General features: G+C 52.0%; 2 protein-coding genes across 3 annotated transcripts in view; both read right to left on the bottom strand.

The window, feature by feature from the left end:
- Positions 1–26880, bottom strand: part of LOC139262824 (synaptopodin) — a 69009-nt gene that overhangs the window by 7313 nt on the left and 34816 nt on the right. Inside the window, exons 2-3 of one of the 2 annotated variants that reach the window (XM_070877992.1) lie at positions 13724–14301; positions 12524–13666 (exon numbers count right to left, since the gene is read on the bottom strand). In XM_070877992.1, the coding sequence (XP_070734093.1) occupies positions 12524–13666; positions 13724–14301 (1721 nt within the window). Of the gene's footprint in view, positions 1–12523; positions 13667–13723; positions 14302–22427; positions 22618–26880 lie in introns of those variants that run through there. The other variant, XR_011592978.1, reaches the window with a different exon arrangement.
- LOC139261919 (uncharacterized) lies at positions 10503–12314 on the bottom strand. Its single transcript, XM_070877097.1, has 2 exons — positions 12297–12314; positions 10503–12240 (listed from the first exon to the last, which is right to left on the bottom strand). The coding sequence occupies exons 1-2, from the start codon at positions 12312–12314 to the stop codon at positions 11143–11145; spliced, it is 1116 nt and encodes a 371-aa protein (XP_070733198.1). The 3' UTR covers positions 10503–11142.

Raw genomic sequence — 26880 nt, 5'->3', positions numbered from 1 at the left:
CCCATGGCACTATTTCGAAGAAGAGCAGGGGAGTTATCCCCGGTGTCCTGGGGTCAATATTTATCCCTCAATCAACATCACTGACTATAGTTTATCGGGTCATTGTCATGTTGCTGTTTGTGGGAGCTTGCTGTGCGCTAATTGGCTGCTGGGTTTCCTACATTACCACAGTGACCACACTCCAAATGTACTTCCATTGGTTGTAAAGCGCTTTGAGACGTCTGGTGGTCGTGAAAGGCGCTATAGAAATTCAAATCTTTCGTTCATTAAAACAGATTATCTGATCATTATCACAATGTTGATTGTGGGAGCTTGCTGTGCACATATTACCTACATTACAGCAGTGACTACACTTCAAAAGTTGCCCTGTTGCAAATGAGGCAGTCGATTTGCATGCCCCACTATCAGCAAGTGAAAAAAATATGATGTTGGTTGAGGGATAAATATTGGCCAGGACACCGGGGAGAACACAAATTATTGGACGTGGGATCTTTTACATCCAGCTGAGAGAGCAGACGGGGCCTCGGTTTAATGTGGAAGAGAAAGAGGAAGAGATTCTGGGATTTATATCTAGCACCAAGGGACCGTGGCAATGGAAAATTCTACAACCCTTTATGTTCTATAATAAGATTCAGTCGGATAATTTATTACAATGCAGGATACAACATTGATTTATCTGCTGGAACTAGATGGACCCAGTGAGCAGGCTTGTTCCTGGCTGCATCTGTGCTATCCTGTGGGGATTCTATTGCAGTTATCTCTAGACTTGATTATTCCAACGCACTCCTGGCTGGCCTCCCACCTTCTACCTTACGTAAACTAGAGGTGATCCAAAACTCGGCTGCCCCATGTCCTAACTCGTACCAAGTCCTGCTCACCCATCACTCCTTGTGCTCACTGACCTACATTGGCTTTGGTTTAAGCAACGCCTCGATTTCAAAATTCTCATCCTTATTTACAAATCCCTCCATGGCCTCGCCCCTCCCTATCTCTCTAATTTCCTTCCGCCTCACAACCAACAACCCCTCCCCTCTTCGAGATATCTGCGCTCCTCTTACTCAGCCCTCCTGAGCATCCCTGATTATAATCGCTCCACCATCGGTGGCCGTGCCTTCTGCTGCCTGGGCCCTAAGCTCTGGAACTCCCTCCCTAAACCTCTCCGCCTCTCACTCCTCCTTCAAGACGCTCCTTAAAATCTACCTCTTTGACCAAGCTTTTGGTCACCTGTCCTAATTTCTTCTTATGTGGCTCGGTGTCAAATTTATTTGTTTTGTTTTAAAAACATTCCTGTGAAGCGCCTTGGGATGTTTTACTATGTTGAAGGCGCTATATAAATTCAAGTTGTTGTTGTTATTTAAAGTGGCAGTACAGAGACATAACACGCCTGACTGAGATGTTATTATGCCTCGCGGGTTGTTACAGTGTGTTACACATTAACGGTCACCTTTGGAATCGGTGTTTAACCGATTGTGGTCTGACTGGATCAAGCTTTCCCCTTTCGAATGATTATGAAGGCTGTAGGTGAACTGGGTGGAGAGTTCTCATCCAGTTTACATTGCAAAACAAAAACTATGTTTGATGGGACAGTGTCGAGGGAGCTTTACTCTGTATCTAACCCCATGCTGTACCTACCCTGAGAGTGTTTGATCGGACAGTGTAGAGGGAGCTTTACTCTGTATCGAACCCATGCTGTACCTGCCCTGGGAGTGTTTGATGGGACAGTGTAGAGGGAGCTTTACTCTGTATCTAATCCCATGCAGTACCTGCCCATTAGGAGTGTTTGATGGGACAGTGTAGAGGGAGCTTTACTCTGTATCTAACCCCGTGCTATATCTGTCCTGGGAGTGTTTGATGGGACAGTGTAGAGGGAGCTTTACTCTGTATCTAACCCCGTGCTATACCTGTCCTGGGAGTGTTTGATGGGACAGTGTAGAGGGAGCTTTACTCTGTATCTAACCCCGTGCTATACCTGCCCTGGGAGTGTTTGATGGGACAGTGTAGAAGGAGCTTTACTCTGTATCTAACCCGTGCAGTAAATAGAATTTACAGCACAGAACGAGGCCATTCTAGGCCTATTTCGTCTCACCCCATCACCATATCCTTCTATTCCTTTCTCCCTCATGTGTTTATCCAGCTTCCCCTTAAATACATCGATACTATTCGCCTCAACCCCTCCCTGTGGCAGCGAGTTCCACATTCTCACCACTCTCTGGGTAAAGAAGTTTCTCCTGAATTCCCCATTGGATTTATTACTGACTGTCTTGTATTTATGGCCCCTAGTTCCGGTCTCTCCGACAAGTGGAAACATCTTCTCTACGCCTCCTTTATATGGTCACCCCTCGGCCTTTTCATTTCTGGAGAAAACAGCCCTGGCCCGTTGAATTTTCTGATAGTTATAAGCTGTCAGAGCTGGTATCAGTCTAGAAAATATTCCTTGTGTCTTCTCCAGTGTCTCTATATCCTTTTTATACTTTAGAGACCAGAACAGTGCACAATGCTCCAAGTATGGTCTAACCAACCTTCTATACAAATTTAATTTCATTTCTTTGCATTTCATTTCCAACCATTTAGAACTCCAGTACTAGGTTTGCACTTTTTATGAACTTATTAACCTGCGTCGCAACTTTTAATGATTTGTGTATCTGTAGCCCACATTTGCTCTACTCCTCTGCCCCATTTACAGAGGGACATACGAACAGGAGGAGGCCATTCAGCCCCTCGAGCCTGTTCCGCCATTCACCGAGATCATGCCTGATCTGTGACCTAACTCCATCAACCCGCCTTTGGCCCATATCCCTTAATACGTTCGGTTAACAGAAATCTATCAATGGCCGATTTAAAATTGACCCAGCATCAATTGCTGCTTGTGGAAGAGAGTTCCAAACCTCTACCACGCTGTGTGTGTAGAAATGTTTCCTAATTTCTCTCCTAATTTTCACACTATGCCTCCTAGTCCGGGACTCCCCAACCAGCGGGAATAGTATCTCTCTAACCACCCTATCCGTTCCCCTCAATATCCTGAAAACTTCGATCAGATCACCCCTTAACCTTCTAAATTCAAGGGAATACAACCCTAGTTTGTCTAATCTCTCCTCATAACTTAACCCTGTGTTTGCAGGAGTATGTGTTTCCTTATTTTTTTAAACTGTTGTGTAAATATTTGAACAGCAGTGACTCTGATTCACAGACTCTGCAATAGTCTGCTCTCGTCAATCTCAGGATTAAACCCGTGGAACCCGTTTTGTGACTAAAATAATTTGGTTCTTGTGGCCTGCGAGGAACTCGCTGAGGGTAAAGATTCCGACAAATGCTGGGAGTGTCAGGGGAAGGACAGTTGGCGGAGATTCTGCAATTATCACCCCCACTTTCCCGTGGCCATATTAGATTGTGTCTCCCGTTGCTGTTTGAACATAAGAATATAAGAAATAGGAGCAGGAGTAGGCCATACGACCCCTCGAACCTGCTCCGCCATTCATAGAAACATAGAAAATAGGTGCAGGAGCAGGCCATTCAGCCCTTCTAGCCTGCACCGCCATTCAATGAGTTCATGGCTGAACATGAAACTTCAGTACCTCCTTCCTGCTTTCTCACCATAACCCTTGATCCCCCGAGTAGTAAGGACTTCATCTAACTCCCTTTTGAATATATTTAGTGAATTGGCCTCAACTACTTTCTGTGGTAAAGAATTCCACAGGTTCACCACTCTCTGAGTGAAGAAGTTTCTCCTCATCTCAGTCCTAAATGGCTTACCCCTTATCCTCAGACTGTGACCCCTGGTTCTGGACTTCCCCAACATTGGGAACATTCTTCCTGCATCTAACCTGTCTAAACCCGTCAGAATTTTAAACGTTTCCATGAGGTCCCCTCTCATTCTTCTGAACTCCAGTGAATACAAGCCCAGTTGATCCAGTCTTTCTTGATAGGTCAGTCCCGCCATCCCGGGAATCAGTCTGGTGAATCTTCGCTGCATTCCCTCAATAGCAAGAATGTCCTTCCTCAAGTTAGGAGACCAAAACTGTACACAATACTCCAGGTGTGGCCTCACCAAGGCCCTGTACAACTGTAGCAACACCTCCCTGCCCCTGTATTCAAATCCCCTCGCTATGAAGGCCAACATGCCATTTGCTTTCTTAACCGCCTGCTGTACCTGCATGCTAACCTTCAATGACTGATGTACCATGACACCCAGGTCTCGTTGCACCTTCCCTTTTCCTAATCTGTCACCATTCAGATAATAGTCTGTCTCTCTGTTTTTACCACCAAAGTGGATAACCTCACATTTATCCACATTATACTTCATCTGCCATGCATTTTCCCACTCACCTAACCTATCCAAGTCACTCTGCAGCCTAATAGCATCCTCCTCGCAGCTCACACTGCCACCCAACTTAGTGTCATCCGCAAATTTGGAGATACTGCATTTAATCCCCTCGTCTAAATCATTAATGTACAATGTAAACAGCTGGGGCCCCAGCACAGAACCTTGCGGCACCCCACTAGTCACTGCCTGCCATTCTGAAAAGTACCCATTTACTCCTACTCTTTGCTTCCTGTCTGACAACCAGTTCTCAATCCACGTCAGCACACTACCCCCAATCCCATGTGCTTTAACTTTGCACATTAATCTCTTGTGTGGGACCTTGTCGAAAGCCTTCTGAAAGTCCAAATATACCACATCAACTGGTTCTCCTTTGTCCACTTTACTGGAAACATCCTCAAAAAATTCCAGAAGATTTGTCAAGCATGATTTCCCTTTCACAAATCCATGCTGACTTGGACCTATCATGTCACCATTTTCCAGATGCACTGCTATGACATCCTTAATAATTGATTCCATCATTTTACCCACTACTGAGGTCATGCTGACCGGTCTATAATTCCCTGTTTTCTCTCTCCCTCCTTTTTTAAAAAGTGGGGTTACATTGGCTACCCTCCACTCCATAGGAACTGATCCAGAGTCAATGGAATGTTGGAAAATGACTGTCAATGCATCCGCTATTTCCAAGGCCACCTCCTTAAGTACTCTGGGATGCAGTCCATCAGGCCCTGGGGATTTATCGGCCTTCAATCCCATCAATTTCCCCAACACAATTTCCCGACTAATAAAGATTTCCCTCAGTTCCCCCTCCTTACTAGACCCTCTGACCCCTTTTATATCCGGAAGGTTGTTTGTATCCTCCTTAGTGAATACCGAACCAAAGTACTTGTTCAATTGGTCTGCCATTTCTTTGTTCCCCGTTATGACTTCCCCTGATTCTGACTGCAGGGGACCTACGTTTGTCTTTACTAACCTTTTTCTCTTTACATACCTTTAGAAACTTTTGCAATCCGCCTTAATGTTCCCTGCAAGCTTCTTCTCGTACTCCATTTTCCCTGCCCTAATCAAACCCTTTGTCCTCCTCTGCTGAGTTCTAAATTTCTCCCAGTCCCCAGGTTCGCTGCTATTTCTGGCCAATTTGTATGCCACTTCCTTGGCTTTAATACTATCCCTGATTTCAATGGGATCATGGCTGATCTTCGACCTCAACTCCACTTTCCCGCCCGATCTCCATATCCCTTGATTCCCCGAGACTCCAAAAATCTATCGATCTCAGCCTTCGATACACTCATCGATTCAGCATCCACAGCCCTCTGGGGCAGAGAATTCCAAAGATTCACCACCCTCTGAGTGAAGAAATTTCTCCTCATCTCAGTCCTAAATGGCTGACCCCTTATCCTGAGACTGTGACCCCTGGTTCTAGACTCTCCACCCAGGGGAAACATCCTCCCTGCATCTACCCTGTCAATTCCCCTCAGAATCTTGTATATTTCAATGAGATCACCTCTCATTCTTCTAAACTCCAGAGCGTATCAGCCCATTCTTCTTAATCTCTCCTCATAGGACCACCCTCTAATCCCAGGAATCAATCTAGTGAACCTTCACTGCACCGCCTCCAAGGCAAATATATCCTTCCTTAGATAAGGAGACCAAAACTACATGCAGTACTCCAGGTGTAGCCTCACCAAGTTCCTGTACAGTTGTAGCAGACTTCTCTGCTTTTATACTCTATCCCCTTTGCAATAAAGGCCAACATTCCATTTGCCTTCCTGATCACTTGCTGTACCTGCATACTAACTTTCTGTGTTTCATGCACGAGGATCCCCATATCCCCCTGAACACCAACAATTAAGAGTTTCTCATCATTTAAATAAATTAGTTGATTAATCTTCATAACACGGCCTCGTGGACAACCTGTGGGCCAGTCTGGGACTCAGGCCTGTTCCCTCTCCAGAGAAGGCCCCAGAGGAAGGTTATTAGGAGGCAGGGCTTCATTTAAATATGACTATTGGCCATTTAGTTCTTGATCCTCCCTCTGGGCCTCAGCTCCATTTGGCCAGTGCTTGACTGAATTCAGGAGCTCATAAGAACATAAGAAATAGGAGCAGGAGTTGGCCATACGGTCCCTCGAGCCTGCTCCGCCATTTAATACAGTCATGACTGATCCGGTCATGGACTCAGCTCCACTTCCCTGCCTGCTCCCCATAACCCCTTATTCCCTTATCGGTTAAGAAACTGTCTATTTCTGTCTTAAATTTATTCAATGTCCCAGCTTCTCTGGGTCAGAGAATTCCACAGATTTACAACCCTCAGAGAAGAAATTCTGTCTCATCTCAATTTTAAATGGGTGGCCATTCGGCCCATCGTTCCTGTGCCGGCTCTGTGACAGAGCGATCCAATCAGTCCCACTCCCCCCTGCTCTTACCCCACAGCCCTGCAAATGTTTCCTTTTCAAGCATATATCCAGTTCCCTTTTGAAAGTTACTATTGAATCTGCTCCCACCGCCCTTTCAGGCAGCGCGTTCCAGATCACAAGTCGCTGCGTAAAATAATTCCTCCTCATCTCGCCCTCTGGTTCTTTTGCCAATCGCCTTAAATCTGTGTCCTCCAGTTACCGACCCTTCTGCCACTGGAAACACTTTCTCCCTATCAACTCTATCAAAACCCCTCCAGATTTTGAACACCTCTTAACTTTCCCCGTAACCTTCTCTGCTCTAAGCACAACAAACCCAGCTTCTCCAGTCTCTTCACAACTGACTCCCCAAAGCCTTTCCACCATCTACAAGACACAAGTCAGGAGTGTGATGGAACACTCTCCACTTGCCTGGATGAGTGCAGCCCAACAACACTCGAGAAGCTCGACACCATCTAGGACAAAGCAGCCCGCTTGATCGGCCCCCCATCCACCACCTTCAACACTCACTCCCTCCACCACTGGCGCCCCCTGGCTGCAGTGTGTACCATCTACAAGATGCACTGCAGCAACTCGCCAAGGCTTCTTCGGCAGCACCTCCCAAACCCGCGACCTCTACCACCTAGAAGGACAAGGGCAGCAGGCGCATGGGAACCACATAGGAACACCACCACCTCCACGTTCCCCTCCAAACCACACACCATCCCGACTTGGAAATATATCGGCCGTTCCTTCACCGTCGCTGGGTCAAAATCCTGGAACTCCCTCCCTAACAGCACTGTGGGAGCACCTTCACCACACGGACTGCAGCGGTTCAAGAAGGCAGGTATGCAGGTACAGCAAGTGATCAGAAAGGCCAATGGAATGTTGGCCTTTATTGCAAAGGGGGATAGAGTATAAAAGCAGAGAAGTCCTGCTACAACTGTACAGAGTATTGGTGAGGCCACACCTGGAGTACTGCGTACAGTTTTGGTCTTCGTATTTAAGGAAGGATATACTTGCATTGGAGGCTGTTCAGAGAAGGTTCACTCGGTTGATTCCGGAGATGAGGGGGTTGACTTATGAGGATAGGTTGAGTAGGTTGGGCCTATACTCATTGGAGTTCAGAAGAATGAGGGGTGATCTTATAGAAACGTATAAGATAATGAAGGGGCTCGACAAGGTGGATGCAGAGAGGATGTTTCCACTGAGAGAGGAAACTAAAACTGGGCGACATAGTCTCAGAATAAGGGGCCGTCCATTTAAAACGGAGATGAGAAGGAATCTCTTCTCTCAGAGGGTTGTAAATCTGTGGAATTCTCTGCCCCAGAGAGCTGTGGAGGCTGGGACATTGAATATATTTAAGGTGGATAGACAGATTTTTGAACGATAAGGGGGTGAAGGGTTATGGGGGACGGGCAGGGAAGTGGAGCTGAGGCCAGGATCAGATCGCCACGGTCTTATTGAATGGCGGAGCAGGAGTAGGCCATTTGGCCCCTCGAGCCTGAAGCAGGTTCGAGGGGCCAAATGGCCTACTCCAGCTCCTATTTCTTAAGTCCTTGTGTTCTCAAGGGGCAATTAGGGATGGACAATAAATGCCGGCCTTGCCAGCGATGCCCACATCCCATGACTTAATCACGAAAATGAAAAAAAAAGTCCCTGATCACTGGAACCATTCATAGAAACATAGAAACATAGAAAATAGGTGCAGGAGTAGGCCATTCAGCCCTTCTAGCCTGCACCGCCATTCAATGAGTTCATGGCTGAACATGCAACTTCAGTACCCCCTTCCTGCTTTCTCGCCATACCCCTTGATCCCCCTAGTAGTAAGGACCTCATCTAACTCTCTTTTGAATATATTTAGTGAACTGGCCTCAACTACTTTCTGTGGTAGAGAATTCCACAGGTTCACAACTCTCTGGGTGAAGAAGTTTCCCCTCATCTCGGTCCTAAATAGCTTACCCCTTATCCTTAGACTGTGACCCCTGGTTCTGGACTTCCCCAACATTGGGAACATTCTTCCTGCATCTAACCTGTCTAAACCCGTCAGAATTTTAAACGTTTCTATGAGGTCCCCTCTCATTCTTCTGAACTCCGGTGAATACAAGCCCAGTTGATCCAGTCTTTCTTGATAGGTCAATCCCACCATCCCGGGAATCAGTCTGGTGAATCTTCGCTGCACTCCCTCAATAGCAAGAATGTCCTTCCTCAAGTTAGGAGACCAAAACTGTACACAATACTCCAGATGTGGCCTCACCAAGGCCCTGTACAACTGTAGTAACACCTCCCTGCCCCTGTACTCGAATCGCCCTTCATGCAACTCATGGGCAGGATCGCGTGCAAAACTCAGGGGTGATTCAATAAAGATTGCCTTGGCCATATTGAGCAGTTGACCAAAAGTGGAGGCCCATCCACGCTGGGCTGGCAAAGCTGGCTGTGAGTGACAGAGCATCGTAATGTAGAAAAGACCGAGAGAGGCATAGAGAAGTGTTCAGAAAGAAAAAGTTGCTTTATTAAAGAGCAGAGCACAATCCAAGCAAGGGTACAGTAGAATATATCAACAGGCTACAAGAGGAACAGAGGAAGTGAGCTTGCAACTCAGCATTATTTTTGATAACATGTGCAATAAATTACAGAGGAAAACAAGAAAATGAAAAGAAAGACAGACTTGCATTTATATAGCCCCTTTCACATCCGCCGTATGTCTCAAAGTGCTTTACATCCAATGAAGTACGTTTGGAGTGTAGTCACTGTTGTAATGTGGGAAATGCGGCAGCCAATTTGCGCACAGCAAGATCCCACACACAGCAATGTGATAATGGCCAGGTAATCTGTTTTCAGTGATGTTGATTGAGGGATAAATATTGACCCAGGATGCCGGGTAGAACTCCCCTGCTCTTCGAAATAGTGCCATAGGATCTTTTACATCCACCTGAGAGCGCAGACTGGGCCTCGGTTTAACCTCTCATCGGAAAGATGGTACCTCCGACAGTGCGGCGCTCCCTCAGTACTGCCCCTCCGACAGTGCGGCGCTCCCTCAGTACTGCCCCTCCGACAGTGCGGCGCTCCCTCAGTACTGCCCCTCCGACAGTGCGGCGCTCCCTCAGTACTGCCCCTCCGACAGTGCGGCGCTCCCTCAGCACTGCCCCTCCAACAGTGCGGCGCTCCCTCAGCACTGCCCCTCCAACAGTGCGGCGCTCCCTCAGTACTGCCCCTCTGACAGTGCGGCGCTCCCTCAGCACTGCTCTGTGAGTGCCAGCCTAGATTTTTGTGCTCAAGTCTCTGGAGTGTGACTTGAACCCACAACCTTCTGACACAGAGGCGAGAGTGAGCTATCCCCTGAGCCACAGCTGGCACTGACAAGAGAGAGAACAAGGATATTTACTACCATCATATGCCCAGACTAACCAGTCGGCAAAATCCATTTATCCGCACCACCCCACACCATTGCTGTAGCTGCTGGGGAATATAGTAAAAGTTCCTGTAGCCCTCCAGTGCTCTTCTCGAGTTAGTGAGACCAGCAGGCTGGAGGAATAGTATGGAGGGGAAAGGCAGACACACTACTCACAGCCCGCTTTCCCCGTTCACCCACCCCCAATCCCGAGCCCCACACTTTGGCAACTTTTTAAACCGATTGGGTGACAGCCTTGTCGGAAAGGTGACTGCCCCACTCGCCCCCCCCCACGTCTCTTCCCCGACACTCCGCCACCCCCCCACGCCTCCTCCCCCCATGTCTCCTCCCCCCCAGCCTCCTCCCCGACACTCCCCACCCCCCATGTCTACCTCCCCCCGCAGCCTCTTCCCCAACACTCTCTCTCTCTCCTCCAACCTCCCCGGGGCTCTGCGGTGATGTGTCAGCAAACTTCACACCGGACCTGGCGCTGCTCAACAACAACAACTTATATTTACATAACACCACCAACATTGGAAAATGTCCCAAGGTGCTTTGCAGGAGTGTTAACGGACACTGTCGGGCGTCAGTGGGCGTGGGAGAGGAAGAGCGTCTGTCTATGCACAACCTAGGCCATGGGGTGTGTGTGTGTGTGTGTGTGGGGGGGGGGGGGGGGAGCTATTCCACTACTGGGTGCATCACATATACCAGCCGCCAATCCGCCTATGCCAGGCAAACGATTCAACCATTGATCCTGACCCTCACTTGAAATCGCCCCACGGCCGAGTTTCTCCATCTAAAACTGTCTCTCCCCCACTCCCTCCCCCAAACCCCTGCCGCTTGATTTCACCACCTGCTCAGCCCATGGGCCCTCCTTACGTCCCCATCGTCAGCCATCCCCCGGAGCCACTGCTTCAGGCTGGGCTTGGCGGACTCTGCGCGCATCAGGGTTCAAACCGGGGAGGGGAAGGGACGGGTGGGGACCAGGCGGAGTAAGTCCCGTGAGCTCATTTGCCTCAGTTTCACCCTTGGCGGTGTCTTTCACCGCGGTAGAGGTGCCTTGGCCTGTCCCTTTAAAAGGGCACGGCCGGAGTTTAGGGTCCCACATGGATATTGGGAAGAGGAGTGTGGGGGGTGAGGCGGGGGGGGGAGGGAGAGCGAGCGCGTGAGGGGCGAAGGGGAGGAGGGGGAGCGGGGGCGAGAGGGAGTGGGGGCGAGGGGGAGGGTGGGCAAGGCGAGGGCGGGCGAGGGTGAGAGGGGACGGGGCGAGGGGGGGCGAGGGGGAGCGAGGGCGAGAGGGGCGAGGGGGAGCGAGGGCGAGAGGGGCGAGGGGGAGCGAGGGCGAGAGGGGCGAGGGGGAGCGAGGGCGAGAGGGGCGCGAGGGCGAGAGGGGCGAGGGGGAGCGAGGGGCGAGGGGGAGCGAGGGCGAGAGGGGCGAGGGGGAGCGAGGGCGAGAGGGGCGAGGGGGAGCGAGGGCGAGAGGGGCGAGGGGGAGCGAGGGCGAGAGGGGCGAGGGGGAGCGAGGGCGAGAGGGGCGAGGGGGAGCGAGGGCGAGAGGGGCGAGGGGGAGCGAGGGCGAGAGGGGCGAGGGGGAGCGAGGGCGAGAGGGGCGAGGGGGAGCGAGGGCGAGAGGGGCGAGGGGGAGCGAGGGCGAGAGGGGCGAGGGGGAGCGAGGGCGAGAGGGGCGAGGGCGAGCGAGGGCGAGGGCGAGCGAAGGCGAGGGCGAGCGAGGGCGAGAGGGGCGAGGGGGAGCGAGGGCGAGAGGGGCGAGGGGGAGCGAGGGCGAGAGGGGCGAGGGGGAGCGAGGGCGAGAGGGGCGAGAGGGAGCGAGGGCGAGATAGAGAGAGCGAGAGGTGGAGGAGAAGGGGAGGGACTGGGAGGGAGGGAAGGGGAAGGGCAGGAGGGAAAGGCGATGAACGATGCTATGAACCCACGCCGTCTGACTCCGCGGCGAGAGCCAGTGCTGCCCACTGAGACACGGCTGACACCTTGAGATGCCAGTCCTATTGGAGGCTTCCCCAATGTGAGCCGGTTGGAGTGGAGAGGTGTGGCGGGGTATTGGGCGATGGAGTGGGGTAGAGGTGGGATGTCCTGGCGATTGGCCTCCTGAAGCCGGAGGTAAGGAGATGAGGCTTTGGCCTAGCTGCACAAAACTAAGGGAATTAAATTGCCGGGAGAAAAAGCAAATGACATACAGCACCAGAAGGCACCATTCATGCTCAGGTCTACGATGGCACTTATGCTCCACTCGAGGCCTCGTCCCAAGCTACAAGTTAGTGGCTAAGTGATGCGCGGGGCGGGAGGGTTCATTCTAAGAGCAGACGTGTGTTTTGTTTTCTAGCCGGGGGCGTCTCTGGATTATTTTTTTTTTTCACTCCCGCTGCGTTCCGTCTCAGAAGAACAAACCGTAAGGTTTCCACACCTGGGGTTCCAGTCCTGCTCTCCGCGCCGAGAAGGAGGGTCTCGGGGCCTGCGTCGCCTCCTTGAGCCTGGGGGAGGTCGCTCCGCCCCCCGGGGAGGCCCCGGCGAGCCCTCGGAGATCGGCGGCGGGGCTGTGGTGTCCGAAGCCGTTGGTCCCGGCGGGCGGCTTGTCGGCCGGGCGGGGCTGGGCCGGCGGGGCGGAGGTCTGCCGGTGGTAGGGCGGGGCCCCGGGCAGCAGCAGCCTGGGCGGCGACGGAGCGGCCCTGGGCAGGGCGTTGAGCGGCCCGCGGTCCGGCGCGATGATGAACAGCGACGAGCTGAGCTGGTGCGACGGCTGCTGGCGCCGGGGGGGCTCGGCCGGGGCCCTGTCCGCCGGCGGCGGCGGCGGCGTGAAGGCCGAGGCCTGGGGCCGGGGCCCCGGGCGCAGGCCCCGGTTGGCGAGCGCCGACTCGTCGCGGCACCTCCAGGACGGCGGCAGCGAGGCGGTGGGCGAGGGGGCCCGGGGCCGGGTCTGGGCGGCCGGTGACGACTCGAAGGTGTAGCGCTCCATGCGGGATTGCCGGCGGGCAAACAGCTCCGCCCCCTTGCCCTTGACCTCCGCCAGGGCCTGCGTGGCGCCCGACCGGTGAGGCGCCCTCAGCTCCGGCGGCTTCAGGCACGAGGCCCACTCCGGTGCCGCCGCGCCGTCCTGGCTGGGGGCCTCAGGCTTGGAGCCGGCGGGGGGCGAGGCCTTCTGCTGGGCAAAGGTGCAGGCCTCCGCCCCCAGGCCCAGGTAGTCCTCCTCGGCCAGGCCTTCCGCCTGGCCGCTCCTCTTCTTGACGTCGATGCCTTGCACCAGCGACAGGAGCTCAGGGTTGGGCGTCACTTTGGGCTTCTCGTGGAAGGTAAACATCGGCTTCCTGGCCGCCCGCCGCATACGCGATTCCTCCAGCAGGCCCGTCTTGTTGGACCACACCACCGGCGACTCGGCTGGGGGGCTGGAGCGGGCCATCGGCGGGGGAGAGGTCATCCGGCAAACCGGCGGGGGGTTGGAGTATACCGGCGGGCAAGGGGAGACGGCGGGAGGAGCGACGTAAGGTTTCGGGGCAGCCCCCTCGGACAGGAAGGGCTTGGGCGTCCTGTTGACTACGAGCGCCTGCTTCTCCTCCTCCTCCTCCTCCTCGGCTGTGCCCACCTCCTCCTCCTCCTCGGCTGTGCCCACCTCCTCCTCCTCCTCCTCCTCCGCCACGCCCGCCTCCCGGCCCTCACCGCCGTCTCCCGGGAGGTCCATGTAGGCCTCGTCCGGCTCACGGGGCGGGCGCGAAGCTGCCAACCGCACCTCCATGGTGGTCCTGGCCGGCCGCGCCAGGTCGCTGGCCTCCGGCGGTCCGCCTGCCGCCGGTCGGTGCGGCGCCTCTTCCCCCTCGGGCGCGCAGTTCCGCGTCTCCCCCGGCGCCGAGTCCTCGGCCTCCATGCTGTCGCCCTTGGCCCTCCGCTCGAAGTACGGCACCCCCGGGTCTTCGGAGGACGAGGACGGGGAGTCGGACGACCCTCCCGGCTCCCCGGCTAGACCGTCCACGGGAGCGCCGGCGTCCCCATCAACCGGTGCCCGGCCTCCCGGCTCCCGCCTGCCGTAGCTGGTGAGGGTGAACTCGTTGACTCGCTTCTTGCGTTTGTTGAAGAGCAGCACCCCCTTGGAGTTGGCGCCGGGCGGGGTGGTCAACTGGGCGGCGATCTTCTGGCTCTGCAGCCTGGCCTCCTTCGTCTCTTGCTCGCTCGCGCTCAAACTGCGACACAGCCCTGCAGAGTGAAGGCAAAAGATTGTTACTTGGGCCATCGCACAAACGTACAGCACAGGAAACCCCCATAATCAAAATTCCCTTCACTATTTAACCAACCAAGAATGTGTTTGCCTCCGCGTGAACAGAAGAACATAAGAAATAGGAGCAGGAGTCGGCCATTTGGCCCCTCGAGCCTGCTCCAGGCTCGAGGGGCCAAATGGCCTACTACTGCTCCAGGCTCGAGGGGCCAAATGGCCTACTTCTACTCCAGGCTCGAGGGGCCAAATGGCCTACTCCTGCTCCAGGCTCGAGGGGCCAAATGACCTACTCCTGCTCCAGGCTCGAGGGGGCCAAATGGCCTACTCCTGCTCCAGGCTCGCGGGGCCAAATGGCCTACTCCTGCTCCAGGCTCGAGGGGGCCAAATGGCCTACTCCTGCTCCAGGCTCGAGGGGGCCAAATGGCCTACTCCTGCTCCAGGCTCGAGGGGGCCAAATGGCCTACTCCTGCTCCAGGCTCGAGGGGCCAAATGGCCTACTCCTGCTCCGCCATTCAATAAGATCATGGCTGATCTGATCTTGGCCTCAACTCCACTTTCCTGTCCACTCCCCATAACCCTTTACTTCCTTATCGTTCAAAAATCTATCTATCTCCATCTTTAAATTTATTCAATGACCCAGCCTCCACAGCTCTCTGGCGCAGAGAATTCCACAGATTTACAACCCTCAGAGAAGAAATTCCTCCTCATTTCCATCCTAAATGGGCGACCCCTTATTCTGAAACTATGCCCCCTAGTTCTAGATTCCCCCACGAGATGAAACATCCTCTCTGCATCTACCCTGTCAAGCCCCCTCAGAATCTTATACGTTTCAATAAGATCACCTCTCATTCTTCTAAACTCCAATGAGTAGAGGCCCCACCTGCTCAACCTTTCTTCATATGATAACCCCTTCATCTCCGGAATCAACCAAGTGAACCTTCTCTGAACAGCCTCCAATGCAAGTATATCCCTCCTTAAATAAGGAACCAAAACTGTACGCAGTTTGTGCTCTGCTCCGTATCCCTGAGGAGGCGATTTTAACTTGGGCGGCCCTCAGCTTCAGTGACTGGTTCTCGATAGGTTATGTTGGAGACATTTTCTTCACACAGCGAGTTGCTGTGATCAGGAACGCGCTGCCTGAAAGGGCGGCGGGAGCAGATTCAATATAACTTTCTCGAGGGGAATTGGATAAATACTTGAACCATAGAATTTACAGCACAGAAGGCGGCCATTTCGGCCCATCATGTTCGCGCCGGCCGACCAAGAGCTATCCTTGGAAAGAGGATCTATTCCGCTGAGCAAAGGGGTCATCAACCAGGGAGTATAGATTTAAAGGAGGTTTAGAAACATAGAAACAAAGAAATTTACAGCGCAGAAGGAGGCCATTCCGGCCCATCGTGTCCACGCCGGCCGACAAAGAGCCGCACGGCCCTCAGTCAGCAGCCCTGAAGGTTACATATAAACCTATGAACAATGACGGAAAGGCAAAGAGCACCCAGCCCAACCAGTCCGCCTCACACAACTGCGACACCCCTTATACTGAAACATTCTACACTCCACCCCAACCGGAGCCATTTGATCTCCTGGGAGAGGATTTGAGGGGAAATGTTTTCACCCAGAGGGTGGTGGGGGTCTGGAACTCACTGCCTGAAAAGGTGGTGGAGGCAGAAACCCTCACCACATTTAAAAAGTACTTGGATGTGCACCTGAAGTGCCGTAGGCTACAGGGCTACGGACCAAGAGCTGGAAAGTGGGATTAGGCTGGGTAGCTCTTGGCCAGTGCGGACACGATGGGCTGAAATGGCCTCCTTCCGTGCTGTAAATCTCTATGTTTCTATAGATTGTTCCCTCTAGCGAGTGGGTCAATAACCAGAGGTCACAGATTGACAATCACCAGCCGAAGTTGTAGTGCGGAGATGGGGAGAACATTCTTCACTCAGAGCGTTTTCGGGATCTGGAAGGCTTTGCCTGAAAGGTCGGTGTAAGTTGACTCTATCAATAATTTCAAAGGGGAGGTGGACAGGGTTACAGACAACAAGCAAAAAGGGGGTGGAACTGAGCACGACTGCTCTCTCAAAGAGCCGGCACAGGCACGACGGGCCGAATGGCATCCTTCTCTGCTGCAAGTTTCTCAGCCTCTATAAAATGTCCCATGGTCCTTCACAGGAGCCATTAACAAACACAATACTGGCACCGAGCACAAAGGAGAAGATATTAGGGCAGGTGATCAAAAGCTTGGTCAAACAATTGGGTTTAGGCCAGGTCTGATAGGAGGAGAGAGAGAGAGAGAGAGAGAGAGAGAGAGGTGGAGAGGTTCAGGCAGGGAATTCCAGAGATAGGGCCCAGGCAGCTGAAGTCACGGCCGCCAATGGTGGAACGATTCAAATCGGAGATGTTCAAGATACCAGATTTAGAGAACTGCAGAGACCTCGGGGCGGGGAGAGGGTTAAAGATTTGGAGGACATTACAGAGATAGGGAGGGGGCGAGGGATTATGGAGGGATTTCAGGGACTTTCAGTAAGTTGGTGAAGTGTCCACGAGACCACAGCCTAGCTTCGCACTGCACTGTAATTATTTTTTATTGTTCTGTTTTCTGGTCTCAGGATATAGGTCTCACTACAGTTATACAGGGGCCTGGAGAGACCACAGCTGGAGTACTGTGTGCAGTTCCGGCCTCCTTACCAAAGGAAGGATATATTTGCCATAGAGGGAGTGCAACAAAGGTTTACCAGACTGATTCCTGGGATGGGGGGATTGTCCTATGAGGAGAGATTGAGTAGACTAGGCCTATATTCGCCAGAGTTTAGAAGAATGAGAGGTGATCTCATTGAAACATACAAAATTCTTACAGGGCTCATAATAAGAACATATGAATTAGGAACAGGAGTAGGCCATCTAGCCCCTCGAGCCTGCTCCGCCATTTAACAAGATCATGGCTGATCTGGCCGTGGACTCAGCTCCACTTACCCGCCCGCTCCCCGTAACCCTTAATTCCCTTATTGGTTAAAAATCTATCTATCTGTGATTTGAATACATTCAATGAGCTAGCCTCAACTGCTTCCTTGGGCAGAGAATTCCACAGATTCACAACCCTCTGGGAGAAGAAATTCCTTCTCAACTCTATTTTAAATTGGCTCCCCCGTATTTTGAGGCTGTGCCCCCTAGTTCTAGTCTCCCCGACCAGTGGAAACAACCTCTCTGCCTCTATCTTGTTTATCCCTTTCATGATATTAAATGTTTCTATAAGATCACCCCTCATCCTTCTGAACTCCAACGAGGAAAGACCCAGTCTACTCAATCTATCATCATAAGGTAACCCCCTCATCTCCGGAATCAGCCTAGTGAATCGTCTCTGTACCCCCTCCAAAGCCAGTATATCCTTCCTTAAGTAAGGTGACCAAAACTGCACACAGTACTCCAGGTGCGGCCTCACCAATACCCTGTACAGTTGCAGAAGGACCTCCCTGCTTTTGTACTCCATCCCTCTTGCAATGAAGGCCAACATTCCATTCGCCTTCCCGATTACCTGCTGCACCTACAAACTAACTTTTTGGGATTCATGCACAAGGACCCCCAGGTCCCTCTGCCCGCAGCATGTTGTAATTTCTCCCCATTCAAATAATATTCCCTTTTACTGTTTTTTTTCCCCCCAAGGTGGATGACCTCACAATTTCCGACATTGTATTCCATCTGCCAAACCTTAGCCCATTCGCTTAACCTATCTAAATCTCTTTGCAGCCTTTCTCTGTCCTCTACATAACCCGCTTTCCCACTAATCTTTGTGTCATCTGCAAATTTTGTTGCACTACACTCTGTCCCCTCTTCCAGGTCATCTACGTATATTGCAAACAGTTGTGGTCCCAGCACCGATCCCTGTGGCACACCACTAACCACCGATTTCCAACCCGAAAAGGACCCATTTATCCTGACTCTCTGCTTTCTGTTGGCCAGCCAATTCTCTATCCATGCTAATACATTTCCTCTGACTCCGCGTACCTTTATCTTCTGCAGTAACCTTTTGTGTGGCACCTTATCGAATGCCTTTTGAAAATCTAAATACACCACATCCATCGGTACACCTCTATCCACCATGCTCGTTATATCCTCAAAGAATTCCAGTAAATTAGTTAAACATGATTTCCCCTTCCTGAATCCATGCTGCGTCTGCTTGATTGCACTATTCCTATCTAGATGTCCCACTATTTCTTCCTTAATGATAGTTTCAAGCATTTTCCTCACTACAGATGTTAAACTAACCGGCCTATAGTTACCTGCCTTTTGTCTGCCCCCTTTTTTAAACAGAGGCGTTACATTAGCTGCTTTCCAATCCGATGGTACCTCCCCAGAGTCCAGAGAATTTTGGTAGATTATAACGAATGCATCTGCTATAACTTCCGCCATCTCTTTTAATACCCTCGACAAGGTAGATGCAGGGAGGATGTTTCCCCCGGGCTGGGGAGTCTAGAACCAGCGGTCACAGTCTCAGGATAAGTGGTTGGCCATTTAGGACTGAGTTGAGGAGAAACTTCTTCACTCAGAGGGTGGTGAATCTTTGGAATTCTCTGCCCCAGAGGGCTGTGGAGGCTCAGTCGTTGAGTATATTCAAGAGATCGATGGATTTTGGGATATTTAGAGAATCAAGGGATATGGGGATCAGGTAGGAAAGTAGAGTGGAGGTAGAAGATCAGCCATGATCTCATTGAATGGCAGAGCAGGCTCGAGGGGCCGAATGGCCTACTCCTGCTCCTATTCCTAATGACACTCCCATCAGTAGCTGGTCCGAGGGCATTGGCAGACACCCAGATAGTGTGGGGAATGGAGTCACCTGTAGGCCCAGACCGGGTAAGGACGGCAGGATTCCTCCGCTGAAGGCCACCAAGGACCCAGTTGTGTTTTAACGACAATCTAACAGCTTCAAGGTCGTGTTTCTCTCTGATGCCAGTCCACACATCACCCCATTACTAAAATTAATGTCGCAACTTGGCACTGTGACCTCATGACCTCTAGGGTTATGACTGCACCCAAATGGTGCGAGACAGCTCCCCAGTTGTAGTGAGACCTCGTTCAGCAGTTGTGCTGCAACTTTAGCCTTTCCACCATCTACAAGACACAAGTCAGGAGTGTGATGGAACACTCTCCACTTGCCTGGATGAGTGCAGCTCCAACAACACTCGAGAAGCTCGACACCATCCAGGACAAAGCAGCCCGCTTGATTGGCCCCCCATCCACCACCTTCAACATTCACTCCCTCCACCACCGGCGCACCGTGGCTGCAGTGTGCACCATCTACAAGATGCACTGCAGCAACTCGCCAAGGCTTCTTCGGCAGCACCTCCCAAACCCGTGACCTCTACCGTCTAGCAGGACAAGGGCAGCAGGCGCATGGGAACACCACCACCTCCACGTTCCCCTCCAAACCACACACCATCCCGACTTGGAAATGTATCGGACGTTCCTTCACCGTCGCTGGGTCACAATCCTGGAACTCCCTCCCTAACAGCACTGTGGGAGCACCTTCACCACACGGACTGCAGCGGTTCAAGAAGGCGGCTCACCACCACCTTCTCAAGGGGCAATTAGGGGGATGGCAATAAATGCTGGACTTCAGTGTCACTTGAGAAGGGTTGTGCACAGCTAGCTGTTGGAAGGCGTCAGCCATGGTTCAGTGGGTAACGCTTTTGCCTCCGAGTCAGAAGGGTTCAAGCCCCACTCCAGAGACTTCAGCACAAAATCCAGGCTGACAATCCCACTGCAATACTGAGGGAGTGCTGCACTGCCGGAGGTGCCGTCTTTCGGATGAGACGTTAAACCGAGGCCCCTCTCTGCCCTCTCAGGTGGACGTAAAAGATCCCAAGGCACTATTTCGAAGATGAAGAGCAGGTGGAGTTCACCCCGGTGTCCTGGCAAATATATAGCCCTCAACCAACATCACTAAAACAGATTTTCGGCTCATTACTACAGTGCTGTTTGTGGGAGCTTGCTGTGCACAAATTGGCTGTTGCACTTACAATAGCTGACTATACTCCAAAAAGTACTTCATTGGCTGTAAAGCGCTTTGGAACATAGGAACAGGAGGCGCCCATTCGGCCCCGAGCCTGTTCCACCAATCAGTGAGACCATGGCTGGTCTGTGACCTAACTCCCTATACCCGCCTTTGACCCCATAATTCCTTAATACCTTTGGTTAACAGAAAGCTATCAATCTCTGATTTAAAATGATCATGAGGGACATCCGGAGGCTGTGAACACAAGATAAGAACATAACGAATAGTTACAGGAGTCGGCCATTTGGCCCCTTGAGCCTGCTTTGCCATTCAATAAGATCATGACTGATCTGATCATGGACTCAACTCCACTTCCCTGCCCGCTCCCCATAACCCTTGATTCCCTTATCGCTCATAAACTGTCTATCTCTGCCTTAAATATATTCAATGACCCAGCCTCCACAGCTCTCTGAGGCAGAGAATTCCACAGATTTACAACCCTCTGAGAGAAGAAATTACTCCTCATCTCAGTTTTAAATGGGCGGCCCCTTATTCTGAAACTATGCCCCCTAGTTCTAGATTCCCCCACGAGGGGAAACATCCTCTCTGCATCCACCCTGTCCAGCTCCCTCAGAATCTTATACATTTCATTGAATAAATTCAAGACAGAAATAGACAGTTTCTTAACTGAAAAGGGATTAAGGGGTTATGGGGAGCGGGCAGGGAAGTGGACCCGAGTCTATGATCGGATCAGCCATGATCGTATTAAATGGCGGAGCAGGCTCAAGGGGCCGTATGGTCGACTCCTGCTCCTATTTCTTGTGTACTTATCTTATGTACTAAGATCAACTCTCATTCTTCTCAACACCAATGCGTACAGGCCCAATCTGCTCATGGGAACATAAGAAATAGGAACAGGAGTCGGCCGTTTGGCCCCTCGAGCTTGCTCCGCCTCGAGCCTGAAAGCTTCTCTGGTAAAGTGCGACATCAACACTGACACCTGGGAGACCCTGCCGCAGACCGCCCGAGGTGGAGAAAGTGCATCCGGGAGGGCGCTGAGCTCTTCGAGTCTCGACGCAAAGAGCGTGAAAAGGCCAAACGCAGGCAGCGGAAGGAGCGCGCGGCAAACCAGCCCCACCAGCCCCCCTTCCCTCGATGAATGTCTGTCCCACCTGTGACAGGGTCTGTGGCTCTCTGTTCAGCCACCAAAGGACTCACTTTGGGAGTGGAAGCAAGTCTTCCTCGATTCCGAGGGACTGCCTATGATGATGATGATGATGATGATGATGGCTGATCTGATTTTGGCCTCAACTCCACTTCCCCGCCTGCTCCCCATAACCCATCAACCTTTCTTCACAAGACTACCCTTCCATCTCCAGAATCAACCCCGTGAACTCTTCTCTGAAAGGCGCTACATCAATGCAAGGCTTGCTCAGAAGCATTGCAGCAAGAGTCACCATGTCAGGAGGTGGCGCTGGATTCTGCTGAACACAGCTGTCGGAAGCTGCTCAGAGTTGGACTCCGGTGTTCTTCACATTGAACTAAGTGCCATCAAGCCTGACGCCAATAATCCCACTAACCTGTTAGCTGTCAAATCTCCAACCTCGCCACTCTTAATACCTACACACAGGTCTCGAGGACACACACAATAACGGGATCAGATTCACTCTCGCCATTTCTCTGGAGAATTACCCCAGCTGCTGGCTGTGCAGCAAAGCACAGAATACGACTATCTTTTAAAAATAAAGCCATTTAAATTCCACTGTGCCACCTCAATAATCTGGGAGGGAACTCGTGAATTCTGAAACTGAGTTTTAATCACTCTCTTAAAATTTATTGACATGTTTAACCCAAATGAGCACGGCTCTCGTGGTCAACTCAACTTTTCTCAAAACTTTTTTCGAACTTATTTTTAAGCAGTTTGAGTCCCATTCTAGTTTGGGTCAAAATACAAAACTTTCTGTTAACTTCGCAGACAGTTTTTTTTCGATTACACAATTCTACTTTTTAAATCTGCGCTGCTCCCCCCCCCAACAACAACAAAAATCTCTGACTTTGTGGAAAAGTTAAAAAAAAATATAACGATTACTTATTCACTCTCATGCTTTGAATACTTTCGCTTACCGTTTGCTCAACAGCTGAGACCAGACTGTAAAGTTACCCCCTGCTCTTCTGCAATTTAACTGTAAAGGACTGCAACGCCTTTTTTCGTGTGTGCCAGCCCGCTATCAGATATCGGGTAGCAAATGCATGTGTCTGTCAAACGATCTTTAACTGTCCGCAAAGCGGAATGAGCTCACTGGAGGGGTTTAAATAGCAGCGAATTGCACAGAGCGGTGCTGAGCTTAGAGCTGGCTCCTGCAACCCAGTCCAGTCAGAAAGGATTCCCCTCTCCTGGGTCATAGTGCCCGCCAACTTACACGCATCCTCTTAAGTGTTGACAGTTCTGGTTTCCTTACCGAAGGAAGGATATACTTGCCATTGAGGGAGTGCAGCGAAGGTTCGCCAGACTGATTCCTGGGATGGGGGGATTGTCCTATGTGGAGAGATTGAGTCATCATCATGATAGGCAGTCCCTCGGAATCGAGGAAGACTTGCTTCCACTCTTAGCAGGAGTTCTTAGGTGGCTGAACAGTCCAATACGGGAACCGCAGTCCCTGTCACAGGTGGGACAGACAGTGGTTGAGGGAAAGGGTGGGTGGGGAGTCTGGTTTGCCGCACGCTCCTTCCGCTGCCTGCGCTTGGTTTCTGCATGCTCTCGGCGACGAGAGTCGAGGTGCTCAGCGCCCTCCCGGATGCACTTCCTCCACTTTGGGCGGTCTTTGGCCAGGGACTCCCAGGTGTCGGTGGGGATGTCGCACTTTATCAGGGAGGCTTTGAGGGTGTCCCTGTAACGTTTCCTCTGCCCGCCTTTGGCTCGCTTGCAATGGACGAGTTCGGAGTAGAGCGCTTGCTTTGGGAGTCTCGTGTCTGGGGCATGCGGACAATGCTGCCCTGCCCAGCGGAGCTGATCGAGTGTGGTCAGTGCTGCGATGCTGGGGATGTTGGCCTGGTCGAGGATGCTAACGTTGGTGTATCTGTCCTCCCAGGGGATTTGTAGGATCTTGCGGAGACATCGTTGCTGGTATTTCTCCAGCGACTGGACCTCCTGCGGCGACTGGGTGGCTGGACCTGGCTATCGGGCCTCCATCTCCTCCCCCCCCTCCCCCGCACCTGGACCTTTCCTTCCCCACTGATGGCCTGGCTTCCTCTCCTCCTCCAGCTATTGCGTAGACTCATCATTATAGGCGGTCCCTCGTATCGAGGATGACTTGCTTCCACACCAAAAAGGGATGAGTTCACAAACTGTTCAATGAAGGACCTAATATTCCAGATCCCGAACTACATGTTGAAGGGTGGAAGATGCCTGTGTGTGGATTTTTTTACCGTGGGGTGACCGTTGCACACCAGCCACCACACGGGGCTTGACAGAGCGAGGTCTTGGTCCAGTGGCAAGGGTTAACCAGGACGACTGGAGACCAGCTCTGCTGCACGGACCCAGTGCGCACACATATCGCACAGTGTGGGCTGGGCCCGTGCTGCCCCTGGGCCCTCGCCTCTCCTGGGCCCCGATCACATTGCTCTGCAATCTCTCCCTGCTCCTTCGCCCCGACCTCGCCGCTCCTGCTGTACCTGCCCACGCTCCAATCACCGACCTGGACCTTGATGACATCACTCTTCGCTGCTGTCGGCCTCCTGCACCAGCTCGCACTGTACCTTGCAGCGGCAGCCCTGAAACTTACAACATTCTTACAGGGCTTGACAGGGTAGATGCTGAGAGGATGTTTCCCCCCGGGCTGGGGAGTCGAGAACCAGAGGTCACAGTCTCAGGATAAGGGGTCGGCCATTTAGGACTGAGATGAGGAGAAATTTCTTCACTCGGAGGGTGGTGAATCTTTGGAATTCTCTACCCCAGAGGGCTGTGGAAGCTCAGTCTTTGAGTATATTCAAGACATTTCGATATTAAGAGAATCAAGGGATATGGGAATAGTGCAGGAAAGTGGAGTTGAGGTCGAAGATCAGACATGATCTCATTGAATGGCAGAGCAGGCGCGAGGGGCCGAATGGCCTCCTCCTGCTCCTAATTCTTATGTTCTTATGTACTTAAAGCAGCAAGTTTTCAAAAAATGCATTCAGGGGATGTGGGCGTCGCTAGCAAGGCCGGCATTTAATGCCCGTCCCTAATTGCCCCTTGAGAAGGTGGTGGTGAGCCGCCTTCTTGAACCGCTGCAGTCCGTGTGGTGAAGGTGCTCCCACAGTGCTGTTAGGGAGGGAGTTCCAGGATTGTGACCCAGCGACGATGAAGGAACGGCCGATATATTTCCAAGTCGGGATGGTGTGTGACTGGGAGGGGAACGTGGAGGTGGTGGTGTTCCCATGCGCCTGCTGCCCTTGTCCTTCTAGGTGGTAGAGGCCGTGGGTTTGGGAGGTGCTGCCGAAGAAGCCTTGGCGAGTTGCTGCAGTGCATCTTGTAGATGGTGCACACTGCAGACACGGTGCGCCGGTGGTGGAGGGAGTGAATGTTGAAGGTGGTGGATGGGGTGCTGACCAAGCGGGGCTGCTTTGTCCTGGATGGTGTCGAGCTTCTTTGAGTGTTGTTGGAGCTGCAACTCATCCAGGCCAGTGGAGAGTGTTCCATCACACTCCTGACTTGTGCCTTGTAGATGGTGGAAAGGCTTTGGGGAGTCAGGAGGTGAGACACCCGCCGCAGAATACCCAGCCTCTGACCCGCTCTTGTTACCACAGTAGTTATGTGGCTGGTCCAATTAAGTTTCTGGTCAATGGTGACCCCCAGGGTGTTGATGGTGGGGGATTTGGCGATGGTAATGCCGTTGAATGTCAAGGGGCAGAAAGGCTTAAACTTTGGTCTTAGCTTTTAAAAGTGTTATCTGGTCCCACCTCGTGTTCTGGTGGGTGAATACAATACTATTTACTTTACAACTTACAGATAGCACAGTTAACTGAGGAAAACGTCCCAAGGTGCTTCACAGGAGCGAATATGAAAAAAAATGTGCCACCGAGGCACATAAGGGGATATTAGAACATGTGACCAATAGATTGGTCAAAGGTTTTAACAACAACAACAACAACTTGTATTTATATAGCGCCTTTAATGTAGCAAAATGTCCCAAGATGCTTCACTACACTGATATAAGACAAAACAGATAAATTTGACACCGAGCCATAGAAGAAGAAATTAGCGCAGGTGACCAAAAGCATGGTCACTAATATGTCCTTACTGTACAGTATAAATGCACATGAGGCCCATACTTGAGACAAGATCACCAAGAGACCTCAAGAGACCAACGGTGGGTGGAGCTTCCCCTTTTATACCGGAAAGTCCAGGTTAGGAGTGTCTCCCACAAGTTCGCCCCCTGTGGTCAGTGTTCTCAAGGTGTACAACTTAGGTCGGCTTATACATGGGTTACAACGACAGGTGAATACATGACAGTCACAGAGGTAGGTTTTAAGGAACGTCTCGAAGGAGGAAAGAGAGGGAGAGAGGCGGAGAGGTTTAGGGAGGGAGTTCCAGAGCTTGGGGCCTAGGCAGCTGAAGGCACGGCCACCGATGGTGGAGCGATTATAATCGGGGATGCTCAGGAGGGCAGAATTAGAGGAGCGCAGATATTTCGGGGAGTTGTGGGGCTGGAGGAGATTACAGAGATAGAGAGGGGCGAGGCCATGGGGGGATTTGAACACAAGAATGAGAATGATAAATCTATTCTCAGAAAGTGGCTGCATTTCTTGCCCATTCCAAGTTGGCCTGAGAGGATGATGGGTAAACTGATCTTGAACAATTGAGAGGCTCCTGGGCCTTTCAAAAGGAGGTAGGACTCAGCCTTGCAATGTTTTGTGGTGGAAGAGCGGTGAGAGATCATGGCGGAGGTGTGTCGAATGTTTTGTGACGGAGGAGCAGTGATGGATCGTGACGGAAGTGCGGTTAATAAGGATACAGGGCCCAGGAGAGGCGAGGGCCCAGGGGCAGCACGGGCCCAGCCCACACTGCGATATGTGCGCGCACTAGGCCCGTGCAGCAGAGCAGGTCTCCAGTCGTCCTGGTTAACCCTTGCCACTGGACCAAGACCTCGCTCTGTCAAGTCCGTGTGGTGGCTGGTGTGCAACGGTCACCCCACGTTAAAAAAATCCACGCACAGGCATCTTCCACCCCCTCAACTGGAGTTCAGGACTGGAACATCCAGTCCTTCATCGAAACATCTGTGAACTCTTGTGGAAGCAAGTCATCCTCATTCGAGGGACCGCCTATGATGATGTAAACTGAGTGAGCATTCACAACCACTCAAAAGGGAGCTGGACGTGTTCCTACATGAAAGGCATCTTGGGGTGTGAGATTGACCATTGCCAGAATTTCAAAATGGAGTCACGGTATCAGCTGTGGTTCAGTGGGCAGTACTCTCTCTCGCCTCTGAGTCAGAAGATCGCGGGTTCAAGTCCCACTCCAGAGAGACTTGAGCACAAAGATCTAGGCTGACACACTCAGTGCAGTGCTGAGGGAGCGCTGCACTGTCGGAGGGGCAGT

The sequence above is a fragment of the Pristiophorus japonicus genome, chromosome 4, assembly GCF_044704955.1.
Source record: "Pristiophorus japonicus isolate sPriJap1 chromosome 4, sPriJap1.hap1, whole genome shotgun sequence".
Taxonomy (NCBI): domain Eukaryota; kingdom Metazoa; phylum Chordata; class Chondrichthyes; family Pristiophoridae; genus Pristiophorus; species Pristiophorus japonicus.
This window is presented reverse-complemented; position numbering and strand designations above follow the sequence as displayed.